Source organism: Homalodisca vitripennis, chromosome 4 (genome assembly GCF_021130785.1).
Source record: "Homalodisca vitripennis isolate AUS2020 chromosome 4, UT_GWSS_2.1, whole genome shotgun sequence".
NCBI classification, from domain to species: Eukaryota; Metazoa; Arthropoda; class Insecta; order Hemiptera; family Cicadellidae; genus Homalodisca; species Homalodisca vitripennis.
This window is the reverse complement of record NC_060210.1, coordinates 196330274-196348103: the sequence shown is the minus strand read 5'-3', so window position 1 is coordinate 196348103 and position 17830 is coordinate 196330274. Positions and strand designations below refer to the sequence as shown.

General features: G+C 33.2%; 1 protein-coding gene across 11 annotated transcripts in view; it reads right to left on the bottom strand.

Annotated features, from left to right (window-relative positions):
• LOC124360855 (popeye domain-containing protein 3-like) overlaps nucleotides 1-17830 on the bottom strand; it is a 166717-nt gene that overhangs the window by 28583 nt on the left and 120304 nt on the right. For 10 of the 11 annotated variants that reach the window (XM_046814815.1, XM_046814817.1, XM_046814806.1 and 7 more), the window contains one exon: nucleotides 9302-9443. The exons of the other annotated variant lie outside the window; for it this stretch is intronic. In XM_046814815.1, coding sequence (XP_046670771.1) covers nucleotides 9302-9443 — 142 coding nt within the window. The remainder of the gene's footprint in view (nucleotides 1-9301; nucleotides 9444-17830) is intronic. 11 annotated transcript variants of the gene reach the window in all.

Here is a 17830-nt window from a genome sequence, read left to right as displayed (position 1 = left end):
TCTAAAATCTAGATTTATGTAAAGCTTATTATAAAAATTGAATAACTTCTTCTAATGAATCTCATTACTTAAAGGAAAAACAGCATGTACTAATAGTAAAAACAAAACAAATTAATACAATGAGTACACAGAAATCCAATACTCTAGTAAGAAAGATTGTAAACTGACACAAACCATACATCTTGGGTAGATTAACATTTCTTTGGACCAATAGAATCTACTCTACTTCTTCTATACTTGTCTATCTGACCCTTTGACATGACATTTCTCTGGACTAATAGGAAACCCCCAATCTTTCTTCCCTACCTCAACAACACCCTTTAACTGGAAACATGGCATTTCTCTGGACTAATACAAAACCCCTATTCTTCGTCTATAGGAGTCTATCGCACCAATACCCTTTCACTGAAGACATTAAATTTCTCAGCACTAATATATCAATACCTCATACTTCTTCCCTATCACACCAATAATCTTTAACTGTCGTCTTGGTATTGCTCTACACTAATAGAACAATACCTTATGCTTCATCATTATCGCACCAATACCCTTTCACTGAAGACATTACATTTCTCTGCACTAATACAAAACCTGGTTAAAATGGTTTTTCAAAAATTGATCAGTACCTCATGCTTCTTACCTACCACACCAATAATCTTTGACTTTCGACTTGGTATTGCTCTGCACTAATAGAAATACCCCTTATACTTTTTCCCTATCTCACAAATTCCCTTTCACTGGATACATGCCATTTCTCTGCACTAATACAAAACCCCTATGCTTCTTCCCTAACTATCGCACCAATTCCCTTTCACTGGATACATGCCATTTCTCTGCACTAATACAAAACCCCTTATGCTTCTTCCCTATACTCACCAATTCCCTTTCACTGGATACATGCCATTTCTCTGCACTAATACAAAACCCTTATGCTTCTTCCCTATACTCACGCAATTCCCTTTCACTGGATACATGCCATTTCTCTGCACTAATACAAAATCCTTATGCTTTTCCCTAACTCACCAATTCCCTTTCACTGGATACATGCCATTTCTCTGCACTAATACAAAATCCTTATGCTTTTTCCCTAACTCACCAATTCCCTTTCACTGGAGACATGCCATTTATCTGCACTAATACAAAATCCTTATGCTTTTCCCTATCTCACAAATACCCTTTCACTGCAGACATGCCATTTCTCTGCACTAATACAAACTCCTTATGCTTTTCCCTAACTCACCAATTCCCTTTCACTGGAGACATGCCATTTTCTCTGCACTAATACAAACTCCTTATGCTTTTCCCTAACTCACCAATTCCCTTTCACTGGAGACATGCCATTTATCTGCACTAATACAAAATCCTTATGCTTTTCCCTATCTCACAAATACCCTTTCACTGCAGACATGCCATTTCTCTGCACTAATACAAACTCCTTATGCTTTTCCCTAACTCACCAATTCCCTTTCACTGGAGACATGCCATTTCTCTGCACTAATACAAACTCCTTATGCTTTTCCCTAACTCACCAATTCCCTTTCACTGGAGACATGCCATTTCTCTGCACTAATACAAAATCCTTATGCTTTTCCCTATCTCACCAATACCCTTTCACTAGAGACATTAAATTTCTCTGCACTAATATATCAGTACCTCATGCTTCTTCCCTATCACACCAATAATCTTTGACTGTCGTCTTGGTATTGCTCTGCACTAATAAAAAACCCCTCATACCTCTTATCTAACTCACCAGTACCCTTTCACTGGAGACATTAAATTTCTCTGCACTAATAAAAACCTTTATGCTTCTTCCTTATCTTACCAATGCCCTTTCACTGGAGACATGCCATTTCTCTTCACTAATACAAAACCTGGTTAAAAATGGTTTTTCAAAACAAAATTGGTTTGTATATATTTTTCTATTCATAGAACACTGAAGTTTTAGTAGGCCTACATCTTAAATCTCAAATTATCTTTTATTCATACTACACAAAATATATGATATAGAATGGTAATATAAATTTTGAGAACAGGAATTTACACTTTATAATTTTTTTTACTTTTGATTAAACATACTTACAAATTAAATTGAAATGAAAGAGTAAGTGTAAAATCGTATTAATAAAAAAAGTTATAGAGACAATATTTTTATCTAAGTATTTTCAACAGTTTATACAAATTTCAATACCCAAACTAATAACTGTAACCAAGTGACTAATTTTTTGAAAGCAAAAGAAGTGAATATTACGTTTACAAACTTAAAATGATACAACAGTAAATAACAAAACCAACAAGGAGACTGTAGTACGAGATACCATTGCAAGCCTGTGTTGTTTAATGCAGAATAAAGATATATTGTTTCAACTTTGCTTGAGTGCAAAAGATAGTTTCTTGTGATTACACTAGTACTAAAATTATTATTTGAGATCTCTTTACACTATTAATAAATAATAAAGCTAAACATCCAGGCTTGCATTGATGTTTCCTCCTACAATAACAATAACTGGAACATGTAAAAACAAAAATGAAAAGAGTTGGGCAATACAACTGGCAGTGCACATATAACGATGGGTGGAGTCTGAGGACTTGGACTGGAGAGGCAAAACTTTCTGGAATTCTTGGGGTATTCTTACCCAAGCAGTGAATCTTCCTAATAGTGTGTTTATAAATGCAATCCTTAAACCCACATTTTCCATATTTAGAGTACATTTAGAACACATTTTATTAACACACTGCAGTTAAATGCTGAATTATCAATGAGAGATTATTTGAAAAAGTGTTAACATGTAGATGCCTAAAACGAATAATGTAATCTATCTGTGTGATAAATTAACATTTTATTTCCTAATGAATGGGTCTTAGAACTCAATAGGCAAGTCATTTGTTCGATGAAATTCATTTCAATCATGTTAGGAGGCCATCTTCAATCTCTTCAAAGTCAATTTGATAAAATTATGTCCGCGGTGAATGTTATTGAGAAATAATTAAAAGACATCCAATTTGGTTGTCAAGTTTAGAGATGGCCAAAGGTCAAATTCAAGGAACATCAAAAGTGAAGCTATTCAACTAGTTATAAGGGTATCAGTCAACATCTTTGGCACTGAGCAAGCACAAATCTTTTTGTACCCAAACGTTCTGTAACATAAAAAGGTCTTGAAACTTCTGAAAGGTCCAAAGAAAAGCGTTTATTGGAAATCTATGGTTTTCTCTAAGCACTTTGTTAATTTGTTAATTTGTTCAATTGTTCAGTAAGTCTGCAGCAACAGACTTACTTTCGTTGTGGACATCAGTTCGGCCATCTTTAAACTTTCTACGCCATTCATGTACAACACCATCACTCATAATGTTTTCTCCGTAAATACAGCACATTCTCTGATAACATTTCTGGTTCACTATTCCCCTCTGCTTGCAGGAAACGAATAACACTCCTCAATTCACATTTGGCGGGAGAATCAACAGAGGCGGCCATGTTTAAGCGACTCTGCTGATAAGCACAAACCGACTACTTGAACTCAGAAGTGACAAATTTTGTAAGGGGGAATATGCGCGATCGACTACTGCCCACTCCGCAGACCTACCAGTGTCTGGCCGTCATCATGGCGTAAGATCGGAGGTTGAAAGAAATAAGGCTCTTGTATTTTATTTGTAGAGCCTCCATGCCTCCCCAGACTCCACCCATGTGTTTCAATAAGGTATAAAGTAATCAATTGTAACAAGCTATACAATGACAGAAATATATGATTAAAATAAGAAAATCCAAGAAAAACTGAAGCCCTGAAAAAAGAGAAGATAAAAACACAAAACATGTAGATCCAGCACAGGGAGAGGTCAAGGTTCACAGTTTCTTTTTGTCACCTAAACATTAAATCTCATTTATTTATAAACAAATCTTTTCTGAAGGTATAAACTGTGAATTGCTTTTAACATATGACAAAATATAATTATATGATTAGTTTTCAGGCTATGAGATATATAACTGAGACGTTAAAACAATGTAGTGATGATTAAAATAGCAGCCTTGGCAATTATTTATGATCGTCAATTATTTTAATATTAATTCAATGTCAAAGCTACTAGGGCAACCGAGATTTGTTCAGAATTCTCCAGTACAGAGTGGGCCAGACCACCTGGGCCACTGATTGTAGCAGAATTACAAATTAAGATAAAAACTCCTTTTCAACTGTACCCCCCAACAAAAATTTGTTTTTTACTACCTTTAATTTGGTGTAATGCAAACCATTGTGTATTAAATATTTTTTAGTTATATACATTTTTAAATTTTCAAAAGTAGACAATTTTTAAATGTTAATTTAAATTATTTGGGAACTGAACTTTCTTAGTTATATTTTGGAAGTGTAAGGTCTCAAAAGACTCAAACTACAAACTTTTTGTAATGACATCCTGTTTTTGACAATAACTGTAGTTTTTAAAATGCCCGTTATAAATCTCCATTAATTATGAACAATAATAATGAACAAGCTTTAATAATGGTATATAAACAATTTAAACATTTAGGAGGGGTAAAATTATAAATTAAGAATAAAAACTTAGGTGACAACATCAAATACTCACTGGATTTTGATGATTGCTTAATAGATAAATACATGAAGGATTGGCTACTGCCTGTATGTCCAAAAACTTTACACAGTAATCCAGAGAGATTGTTTAATAACTCTTAAAAATATTGTTCAATTAATACAGAACATTTTGACATTACAACACGATTAGAAATAGTAAACGCACTATTTAAGTGCGGATACCTTGTGTAAATAGGCGTTCGCTGACAGTCTTAGAACATGACATTTTGCAAAAATATTGCATGTTTACGAAACAGCTGATTTTACGACTAAAAACATATTCATAAACCTACACTTACAAGTAATCACTCATAATTATTGTATCTATGAGAGTCTGCAGACAAGTATATTTATACCAGATGTCAATATGTAAACAGTTTAATGTCTCTTTATAAGTATTACTTGAACATAATAACAAATTTATCTGTCTGTGCAATTTCTCTCAGTTTAAATTTTGTCAGAAAGGTTTCCGCTTACTGGAAGAAAAGAGATAATGGCCAGATAATCCTCAGTCATTCTTCAGAGTGAAATTAAATCAACCAAGTCTGTTATTGGTCAATGTATTAGCAAATTTATTCCACCACTCTTCAATTTACGATTTATTTGTACGTTTGGTTCATCATACACCTGAGCACATTGATGTATTGTACGCCATTCAATTAGAAATTGTGTGTATACTTGCATACACTAATTATCTAAGACCAGGGTTACAAATGATTCTGCAGCACACACAACCCTCAAACTACGGGCAAATAAGATTCACTTGCTGTTTATTCAAATAAAACCTGAAGTTTTAGATACATTACATTCACAACATAGTGTAATCAGTCTGTTTCCTCAGCAGATGGTTTGTAAATATTAATGAAAACCATAATTGTAAGAATAAGTTGTGCTTAAGAACTTATGAGACAAGGATTTAATTATAAATTACATTTGAATTGTAACAAAAATGTGACCGATCAAGTATGTTAATTCCTAATGTTAGTGAATAAAACAAGGAGCTACAACCATTCTTTTGAGTTCACGGTAGTATGAGAATGCAAGAATGCTCTAATGGATCCGGTGGATAGGAACTAAGTTGCCCTTGATTGGGTTCCAGTCATGGAGGCATTCCTGGAAATGAAATAGGAAACGTCATGGCCAAGAAAGAACCTGAAGGACCAGAGACGGGTTGTGAGGTTGCCTTCTCCTACAGCAGAGCTCTAGTAAATGCCTGGGAGAAAGAGTCAGATCCGTGACAAGACTCAGGGATCCTAGGGAAAAGAGAATCCTAGAGAGAATGGCCTCATGACTCAGAAAATAAAAAATGTTGATCTTTCCTTGTGCTAAAGGATCAAACCAGACTCCTAGAACTAAGCAAGGCTATCCAACTGGTACTATCGTACATGGAATGCTAACAGGACATCGCCCTCTTCAGAAACATCTGATGAAGATTAGATTAAACCAGACTGATGAATGCAGACTCTGTGGAGAAGCAGAAGAATCAGTGGAGCACATATGACTGAATTGTTCTGCTATTATTTGTGAAACAAGGAAAAAGTGCCTATAGGATTATTTGTTGAGGCCATTTAAATAAGAGAAGAGAAATCGACTAATTTAATAGACTTATGTAGAAGAGGAAAAACAGAGGTAAGGAAGACACAAAGGTCCTTTTGGGATTAAGTGCAGAATCCCAAAATCTTCCCTCATGTTATTAAAAACATGGTGAATAGAGGTTATCTCTATTATATAGAAATGCATTACAAAATACTCAGAAATTAAAAACAAAGGCATTGAGAACCAAACAGGATTTTATAAAAAAATAGACAATAATTTTTAAGCCATAATATTAATAGTAACCAACTTCATCTGTTATTGGTAATTGTCCAAATCACACTATCCAAGACTGATTTTTATGTTACAAAATGAATACATAAAATAATATGAATCAATCAACACATCCCATAACATTTAACTATTAAAAACAGTATTAACTGTTAAAGCCCCATCATTTATTTTGAAGTCTAAAAGATATGTCTATTAACATGTTGGCTTTATATACTGATATTCTTTATTTACTTCCGACAGAAATCTTAGAAAACTAAAAAACAAATTTACAATTTATCTGAAAAAATAGAATTTTCAGTCTAAAATTTACATACCACTGGAATCAGACAGAGTTGTTGATTTTGATCTGGTATACATTGTTTTGCTATATTTACAATGATACTATGTTTAATAATAATGAGTATCAGTTGAAATTTAAACAATTGCTTGGCCATTTTGCCCGTTTTGACCACGTTTTTTGTGTTGATATATTTAATTTCTAGAGTTAATTGAGCATTGTTTCTATTTCATATACATAAACCTGCATTCATCACTTGTTATGGCACGTTTTAGTAGTTCTGCATCACTTGACTTCACTTAGTGACTCCTGAACAACCTATTCAACACTATTTTTGTTCTAAATTCAAATATTATTAACAAATTTTGCTGCCACATGTTGAAAATCTTAAACATCTTGGAAAATGTCAATGGTGTGAGACAACTATTGATATACCAACATCATTATTGACCTCTGATTGTATTTCGGCAATCATTCATAACAATTTTATTCACTTTATTCAAGTTTTATTAGTTTCTGAATTGCTGGGGCGTCCAGGGTGCTCACTATCTACAATGTTTCACAGCCTTATTGGAAACACTTATACCACACACAAACCCTTGTTTATTTACAAGGGCTATCCAGAAAGTAGATTACGTTTTGATATAAACAGAAAATAAAGTACAAGAAAGAAATTGTATTATATAAATATTTGAAAGTGACACTAAAATACTATTATTCAACATAGTCACTATACAAATTTAGGCACTTATCAGAGCAGTGAACTTGTTTTGAAATTCCAGTGTTATAAACCCCTAGCGGCTACAGAGCAAAACGTAATTTACTTTCTGGACAGCCCTCGTATATCATACTTACCAAAGGCAACACTTAACGTTCCTAAAAAATTGCTATAATTTTATTGTTTCCCATTCTTATAGAAAAATTTAATACAAATTAATTGTCATCTGTTTTTAATATACAAAAAAAACTAAACTTTTGAGATTTGACAACAGGCTCCATTATGGCTTAAGGTGTAAAAATGGTTTTCAGACATGTTTAGATACACAACAAGGGTATGAAGTGTATCAATCTGACTAATGCAAGTCGTGAAACTTTAGAATTCCCAACACTTTTTGAACACACCTTGTTATTTATTGATACACTCCAACATTGATAAACTCAAACGTGAAGGGTCAGAGAAAAATGTCAAGGTATTAAATATCTAAAAAGTTTGACTTGATGAGAATAAGATTCCCTGTACGGGTAGCATATACAACAGCAAATCACCAAGTGTGGTGCAGAACACTCAAGTGAGTTTACTGACAATTGCAAGAATTTAAAGGGAGAGAGATTTTAGATTTTCATAAATATGTATGAGGGTTATTCCAAAAGTAAGGTCCGATTCGCGGTAACTATTTGGTGCCAAGTACAAAAACACCATGTGCCGCCAATTACCAGCATCCCTTACGCGTCAAGTGCTGCCATTAGCCTTGTTACTGTTACTGTGTGCAATTGGGTGTGAGCTTTTAATGAAAGATAGAAAAATGTGCATGATGAACCACGTTCTGGCCGATCACCAAGTAATTTCAGACGATTTGGTCAATGCGGTTGACGAAAAAATTCATGAAGATCGACGATTCACTATTTCAGATTTAGAAATGGATTATGGAATGTGAGTAGAACAACTTTGTACAAATTGTGTCTGAACATTTGAATTTTCAAAAATTGAGCACCCGTTGGGTTTTGAGGCTGCTTACTGAGTCCCAATGAATGAAAAGAATGATTTCTGCTCTTGCGTTTTTGGAGTGATATTATAAAGAAGGTGACTGTCTTTTAGACCGTATTGTCACAGGGGATGAGACATGGGTTTCTTACATAACCCCCAAGTCTAAACATCAGTCAATGGAATGGCGTCGCACGTCATCGCCAGTCAAGGTCAAGGCAAAGCAGACAATCTCAACATGCAAGGTTATGGCGACTGTGTTTTGGGATAGACATGGAGTATGTTAGTCGACTTTATGGGAAGAGGGACAACGATCAATAAAAACGCCTATTGCACTATCCCTTGACTAAACTTTGACGTTCAATCCAGAATAAGCGATGTGGTCTTTTGTCGTCTGGAATGTTGTTGTTGCATGACAATGCCAGATCCCATACTGCGAAAGAAACACAAACTCGAATCAAGAAATTTGGATGGGAAAATCATTCATTTGATCACTCACCGTGCAGCCCAGACTTGTGATTTCCACTTATTCCGCTACCTAAAGGAGTTTCTTGGCGGCAAGGGCTTTGATACAGATGATGAAGTGAAAGAAGCAGTTAAAAATTTATTATCTTCGTAGGCAGCCAACTTTCTTCAACTTAGGCATTCAAAAACTTGTTGAACGATGTGACAAATGTTTAAATAAGTATGAAAATTATGTAGAAAAATAGAGAAAGATGTAGGGAATGTAAATCAAACAATTGTTTTGGAAAAAATTTGGATTTTAAATTTTTGTTCTTAATCGGACCTTACTTTTGAAATAACTCTTGCACAACTCGCAAACAGAAGATAAATCTAACTACAATTTATTTCTTGTAACAGAATGATGAAGAATTCTGCAACTGAGTTTCCGCAATGGACATTACAAGTGATGTTTACCTTGCAGCTGGCGATTGATGAGGGCAGTGATGCCTGGTCCATCACCTGTCTTCTTGACGATCAACATCGGCTTGTCGTCTGCATCGTCTACACTGGCCAGGTGACCATTGTGACTGTTGGCTGCGGACATGGTCTCGCTAACCTACAAGCGCCAACATGCAGGCTCAGTGCTCGCCAACACTCCAAGCGAAGTGAACAACTGAATACCATTGAAACAATAACCGTTGGAACACTATATTTACACTTTGGAAGTGAAGAGAACACTAAAACCATCTTTCTCTTCAATACCGTTACATTTACTACTTTTTTATTTATAAACAAAGAAATGAGTCAAAGTATAAATTGTATACTTGAAATCAAATTATTATGGTACTAATATCGGTATTTAGATTTTAAAAAATCTTAACACATAAATCTTCTATACTAACAAATTTATAAATTTCTTTTTAACGAAGAGACTATTAATTATCTTTATCTTATTTATAGGACAAATTGAGTGCGTGGAGTGGTCGTACACGACCTAGTGACACATTAACAAGCTCCTGAAACATGGGATGACCTTGAACATGATACTGTGAACTTGTGTACAGGTATTTCACACTTCACACCTCACAATGATGCTGCTTTCAAGAATTCATTTTTTTACATTTGTACGAAGATGATGGACCAAAATTATTTTCAAACACACAATAATTAAGTGATCTGTACAAATTTTTGAACTGAAAGTGTAAAATAGTTGTGTTGGTTACAAAATATGAATATATCTCCTAATTACGAATGGTTTTATGGATATCTTCTCAAAATGTCTCTTACCTGGATAAAACTTCACTAAAGTTACCTATTTAATAAAAATGTTTTTAAACGTAATTATGTTACAAGGACCGTATCATGTAAACAGGGTTTGCTCGCTTTGTAAAGTCTATACAGATATTAATAACACAATTCGCAGTTGGATTGTACACACAATTATTCAAGAAAGTACTTGAGCTTGATTAAAAAATATGAGCTTTGGTTTCTATTATTGTTTGTGTTGGCCAGTTCAGTGAACGTAAACGTAAAAAATAACGAAAATTTATTAAGTCTATTAAGTTTTCAGCAAAAGTTAGACATTGAAAATTCTTATGTGCACATAGAACTTGTTACATTACTTTAAATAAGTTACAATTACTTTGGAATAAAGCCTTTTTTATAAAATTTTTACCCAACAAACATGTACTCAAATGCTTTTTTAATTCCTTACAGTTTGAGTGTGGGTCTTACATTAAATTGTGATATAAACAGGAAGATTTTGACAGGTGAGTCGTAATTAGTAATAAAAGGAAATAATTATTTTGGGTACATATATAACAGAGCCATCAGTACAACACGGATTTAGCTGATATAAAAAAGCTATTTTACACAAACAAAATCATAATTTTTCAAATTTTAAGTGTTTACATTTTTGTTAACATCGGAAGCTATTGGTGATGAAGCAGTGATAAGCAAGGTGAGAATTTAGATTCTAAAATGGCAGAATTAGTAAAAAGTGCTGTGATAAAAACGAACTTAGTGATGAAATGTTTGGAAAAGTGAGAAGTAAAAAACGTGATTTAGAAACATATGTATCAGTAAATAAACTAACTCACTACTTTGATGAGGTGAAGCCAGCTCAGTCATACTTGTGTATGATAATATAGAAGATAATTGAAGTAGCTTAGTATTTCAGAGTATATAACTATGTACTGTTAGATACAAGACATGACAGTCTTTTGAGCTCTGCTCCTGCAATAGTGTGACAGTTGTCAGACATTCATTGTCTCCCTGGTTTTGCACAGATCCATAATAGAATTAACATTCATTGTCTCCCTAGTTTTGCACAGATCCCATAATAGAATCAACATTCATTGTCTCTCTGGTTTTGCACAGATCCCATACTAGAGCAAACATTCATTGTCTCCCTGGTTTTGCACAGATCCCATACTAGAATCAACATTCATTGTCTCCCTGGTTTTGCACAGATCCCATACTAGAATCAACATTCATTGTCTCCCTGGTTTTGCACAGATCCATAATATAACTAACATTCATTGTCTCCCTGGTTTTGCACAGATCCCATAATAGAATTAACATTCATTGTCTCCCAGGTTTTGCACAGATCCCATAATAGAATTAAGATTCGTTGTTTAATATGTCAATTGAGTCCATTGACTGTGAGCTGTGATCACTAATCAGATTTCTGAGAGCAGAAAACATGAAACTAGATGAAATTAATTGTTTAACTTTATATTATAACATTGCTACTGCGAGGGTTATGGAGAAGATATGGTTTCAACACAAGGGGAAAGTTACCATCACACATTAAACCTCAATAGGCCGTATTAAATTGGGTATAATTTAACCAGAATAGTCATATTTTTTACGAACAGATTTTGCTTTAGATATGTACAGCTAGTTTCTTAAATTCCTAATACTCATATTATAAGAAATTAAAAAATAAAATACTATTTTTAACAGATTATCTTGTTCACTTACAACCCAAAATTAAAAACGTAAAGTGTAGTAAATAATGATTAAATGTAGAAACTACTATATAATTTGAAGGCTATGATTCAAACACAAGTAGACTAGGACCCTAACTGCATTAGAGTGGGGAAAAAAACATATTTCATCGAACTTCTTTTCCACACTTAAATGGCCAGTGTCACAGCTATCATGTTCTACCTATCATATTGCATCAATTCATTGTTTGCACAGTTAAATTCTTTAAATATTTCAGCGTCGATGTGAGAAGCCTTCTTCAGACAACAAATGTTAAATTGTTAACTGTAAGTTTTGGTTAGCACCTGTCGTATGAAGAAGGCTCTCCACAACAAGGCTGAAATATTTCAAGAATGTAATTACGTAAGCCATGTTTTAACAGACTGTGAATTGGAAAACATTGATGATAGTGAAGGAATTTTCCGGACATTTATCATCGTTCAGTGATACAAAAAATCAGTTACATTAAGTTTCGAGATCTGCAATATGATCTCTTCCTCAGGTGAACTACTTAACCTAAATCCTGTTTAACTAACCTAAAAAATACTGTTTCCTTCACAATCCTTCCATCAAAAACAAACTTCAAACAAAGAATCGATGATAGTTTATAACAGACTCAGCTGCAGACAAACTTAGTGTGTTCTGTAGAAGACAATAAATGAAAATGAGTTGCCGGCTGTAATTTTTCTGTCTTTACAACAGAGTGGAAGGATGCAATGAGATCTGTAACTTGTTTATTATAACCTATTTCAAACCTATACCTACCTATTTGTTTTTGTTTTTTTTTTTTTTATTAAAATATTAAAGGCATGCATATAATCTTTGTGTCTATATGACCTTAATAATATTTTGTCCATAACGTCTACGCACATCCTTGGCTTGTTAACGGTTAAGAAAGTTAAGGGGTAAATTTGAGATAAATATGATATTTTAAAATTAATAATATATATATATATATATATATATATATATATATATATATATATATATATATATATATATATATATATATTAAGGTATTTTTTGCACGTAACATAACTATGGTGGGTAGGATTGATTCAATGTGAATGTTGAGTTTAGCTTCAGTTCACCTTCCTCTTAGTGCAATATCTGTAATCTGACACTGTCACAGATTTGACTCCTCCAATCTGGAGCCATGATCGTCTGAAGAGATAAAAAGGTTAGTGCCGAAGAAGCTCAAATTAAAATCTTTACATCGTTTCAACATCAGAGACACCTAATCTACAAAATATGTAGTGTAATTTAGGAGAAGAGGAGATTACACTATATTTTGTAGTTTGGGTGTATCTGATGTTGAAACGACATAAAGAATTAATTTTAAGCTTCTTTGTTGCCGACTTTTTTTTGGATCTCTTCAGACGAACAAGACTCCAGATTCAAGGATTGTCTCGGACAGAGTCAGATTCCAGATGCTGCACTAAAAGAAAGGTGAGCTGGAACTAAATTGAACATTCACACCCTTTTTTATTGTATAGGCTACATTAAAAAAACTATACAATAAATTAATCATTAGTGAAACATAACATCAAAATAGGATCTTCTTCAATTAAACCACTGTCAATACTAATTGACCTATTAATGAAGATGCTCACAACAGCTTGCACAAGCACAGCACTTCACACGACATTATTTCTGTTCCTATTGTTAAACAAAGCTGTTACATATATCATTTAAAAAGTATTTCATATTAGAATTTGGAACACTACTTGTAAGAATCTCCTTTGACATGCAATTTCAGGTTTTTCATCTATTTGTTCTTCTGCACAAAACCACAGTGGTCGATAGTGTAAAGTCCAAAATTTGATTGTCAACCACTTTTGTATTGTAGTGCCCTCCATAGTTCACCAAAATGAGCAAGCCTAATTTATGCAATTTAATACATGGTGCCAAATTCGGAATACATCTACATTATATTACCGTTCTTCTACAAAATTTTAAATTCTATTAACTTTGATTTCTAGACATTTTTGTGAAAATGGTCAATTGATTCCAACTGAATTTTCATTTATTGTCATATAATTACAAATAGTGTCAGTACGATAAGGCGCCTTTGACAAAAAATTTGTGTGGCATAAACAGACAGTTTACAACACACTAAATATAAAATATTAAGAACAGTAAATTATGCCAACACGAATACACGATTAAAACTCAGGTGGTGACTGTACAGAACGCAAAATAATGACTAGTAGTATGAGTTTATTTATCTCAACTGAGACTGACATTCATCGTGAAACCCTTTCAGCCAATCAAAACAAGGTACCCTGACTAGCACTTATTTTGGTGTAGTACCAAACTCGCACCATATTGAATAAGAAGAAACAAATCATGATCCAGTCGCCAAACACGTTAACCAGATTCGTAATGCACTATACACGAACCCAAACCAAATAAATCTGTTCTGTTCAAAATTTTGGATACATTGAAAAATAATGTGAATACTTTAATGAATGATCTTAAGAGGGTGCAGTACCCCTTGACCATCGTGAGTTTAGTCCCACATGTCCAATGTTAAATTCAAACTGTCGGCCTGACCTTATTTTTCATCCGATTCATACGATTGTACATCATTTTACTCATTAATAAGGCACTGTCTTCCGAATCCAGGGATTACTTTTTCAAAAAACAAACACAGACAATTTATTAAATGCAATTTTGTTATTGTGTTTTTATTTCATTTTTTCACAATTAGGCTTACGTAATTTTAACATCAAAATTACGTACATCCTTTTTACGTACATAAGCTTCGAAATACGTTTTGTTTCGTCAAATTATCTCGTTAATTCGTCAGGAGAACCGTTCGAAATTAACACTGGATAGATAAATATGACTAAACTCACGATTGTCGAGGGGTAATGCGTCCCCTTAACTGAACAAATTTTGACAAATACTGCTAATGAATAATTTACTCAATAACTACTTTAACAAATGAGTATTGGTGAATACTATGTAATGAATGACTGGTGTACACTCAACTATGCCAAATACCCGGTTCATCTATATTTTGATAAAAATATTAACAACACTTTCTGTTAATAAATACTTTCAACTAGTAGGTTTTTATAAACTAATTTTTCTTTAACAATGTAATAGTTAATTTTGCAAAGTTTAACTATTTAATTTATAATAAATCATATTATTCTAATGAAAGAATTGAAATTACTTTACTCAACAATTATATATTGATGTATTTTTAAAATAAAATTATTAATTAATTATAGATGGGCTGATTTATGTTACCTTACTTATTGAATGTAAAAACTACTATTAATGCAAAGGAATTCAATCTTCATGTAACTTATGATTTTAATTAATACTTATTAAAATGCCTATAAATCTATCTGAATAGGTTTTTGAGTTGCTAATCTAGTTCTTAATATCCTGTCACTACCACAGTGCTTTGTACGGTTAAATTAATAACTTATAGAATCTGAAGAGTTATCTCAAAATGTTTATAATCCTTTTAAGTTATGTCCAAAACCACCAAAAAGAAAAAAAGTTTAGAATACTCAAAGAGGAAACAGAAATATATAGCCTATCTTTACTTCTCAAATGATAAAGGCTTGTTGAAGTGTGGGTTAACTAGCCACTCATTGTTCCATCATCCACCCCCTCCCCTCCCCTCCACCACCCAACACCAACAAAGTTTGCTCTTCATCTTCTGTTTTAATCACAACAGTATGAAAGTAGAAATTTAATGCAAGTAATGTTTTATGATGAAATCGTATTAATTTTAAGAATCGATCATAAAAAGGGTTCCCAATTTATTTACGTTAAAGATATACAATTATTTGGGAGGTACGCATATTGGTTAATTAAAACAGTAAACCTTTGCTTAAATTGTACAAAACACAACAAAATTTACATCAATTTTATCAACTTAAACAATTTAATAACAATACGCAAATATTTTTAAATTATTAATAAATTGCTTTAACTAATGCTCCAAATTAAGATTTTACCTGGTAAAAATTAAATAAAGGTTAGTTAATAGACCCAGACTATTTCCAAATATGTAAAATATTAATGTTATTAAACCCTAAAAAAAGTTGTGAGAAGGGGATTTTCAACTTTAATAGAATTATGCCTTAAAAAGTGAACCGTGAGATAATAAAGATAAAAAGAAATTGTTAAAAATTAAACACAGGATAAAAATACTTGCTATAAATTTAAGGCTATTCACTTATTCAAATATGATTTATTGCCTTAGTGTGTAAAACTGCCCTTTTTAGTAATCTCCATTATCAATAATTAATTAAATAATTTTACTGTTATTTATTATTTTCACATGATTAAGAACCTCCTTATTTTCAGTTAGTGCAGCTATGGTAGAAAGGGCTTTCTTAAGAAAAATCTTAAGGCTTGATTAAGGACAAGAATGGGGAAACGAGACTAACCGGTATATGTCTTCTTCACATTCATTGATATATCGAAGTAAAAATTGAAAATGTAATCCAAAGATTTGTAAACAAACATGCCAGATATCTTGAACTTGTTTGTGATCTTTCTCAACTTCAAAACTGATGTAGTACTACTTATCTGGAATAAAAAGTTAAATTTTTAAATATTACTTCTATTTTAATTATAAAATTTACTTAATGAATTAAACTTTGAGTATGAGTACATTTCTTTTTTTTACCTTTTATTTTGTTTCTTAAATGCAAAACCAACTTTTGTTTAGTACAGATAATCCAAGGTGCCCTCCCCCTACTCAAAATTCAACACTGGATCCGCCCTTGTCTGGAAGCCTTGTATAGTCTGATTCCCCTCCATCTTTATGTGAAGGGTGTGACAGCCCTTAGTGCAGCAAGACTGCTTCAAGTGGAAAATCCAAAGAAGCCAAGATACACGGCTGGGGTTATGTGTACAATCAATAACATGGAAAATGCACATAATATTCTCAGATTCTGCTCGGATAAACTGCCGAAACAATTCTGCTTTGTGAATGTTGAATTTAACTCCAGTAAACCTTGCTCTTACGTGAAGCATCTGAAATCTGATGTTGCAGACTTGACTCCTGAAATCTGGAGTCATGTTTGTCTTAAGGGATCCATGGACTGAAGGATCCAAAGATCTCTTCAGACAAACGTGACTCCAGATTTCAGGAGTCAAGTCTGCAACAGCATCAGATTTGCAGATTCCGCTTCACATAAGAGGAAGGTGAACTGGAGCTAAATTCAACATTCACATCGAATCAGCCCTTCCCACCATAGCTGCAATTCTGCTTTGATCACCCATTTTAGGTGATCATATTAGACCGCCATGAGTTGTGAGATTTTTAGCTGCTAGGGATGTCTTGAGGTTTATCAAGAGTGTTGATATGACCTGGGTTGTCAAAGTTTCAGGGTTAAGTCACAATAGACACTTAGGATCACAGGGGGAGGGTTATTATTTTGCCATTTGACCCTTTAGTATCGTATTGTAAAACCCAAAGGGTTAAGAGCTACTAATGTCCCAATGAAAATAATGAGGTTTACACAGTCAAAGACCATTGATAAATCGTAAAACACCCCAACAGCATAATGCAATCCATAAACCAGGTGGTTTATGGATCGCATGTGATTTAAGTAGGTTTATGGCATCAAAAGTGCTTTTGTTTACCTTGAAGCGAAGATGATTTGAGTCTGCCATAGAAGAAACTGCCGTAAACCAAGTAACAATAAAGTTACTGCTTGTAGAGAAATATTTTACGGCAGAAACGTAAACAAACTCTACCAACATTATTACAATGACTAGTATTAATTTTAGATTGTTCTTTCTCATTATAAGTTGTTAGATGTTGCTGGGTTTCAAGTTTGTTTGAACAGCAAACGTGTAAAAACACTGCGCAATCCACCAAATACACAATAGTTAAACATAGTCCAAACATGTTTTTCAAATAAATTCAGCTGTAACTAGTTTCTAAACTGAACAAGTATGATTTCTAGCATAAGAAATTCTAGACAATCATGATATGATACAATCTAACAGTTGGTACACAACATGGCAAGT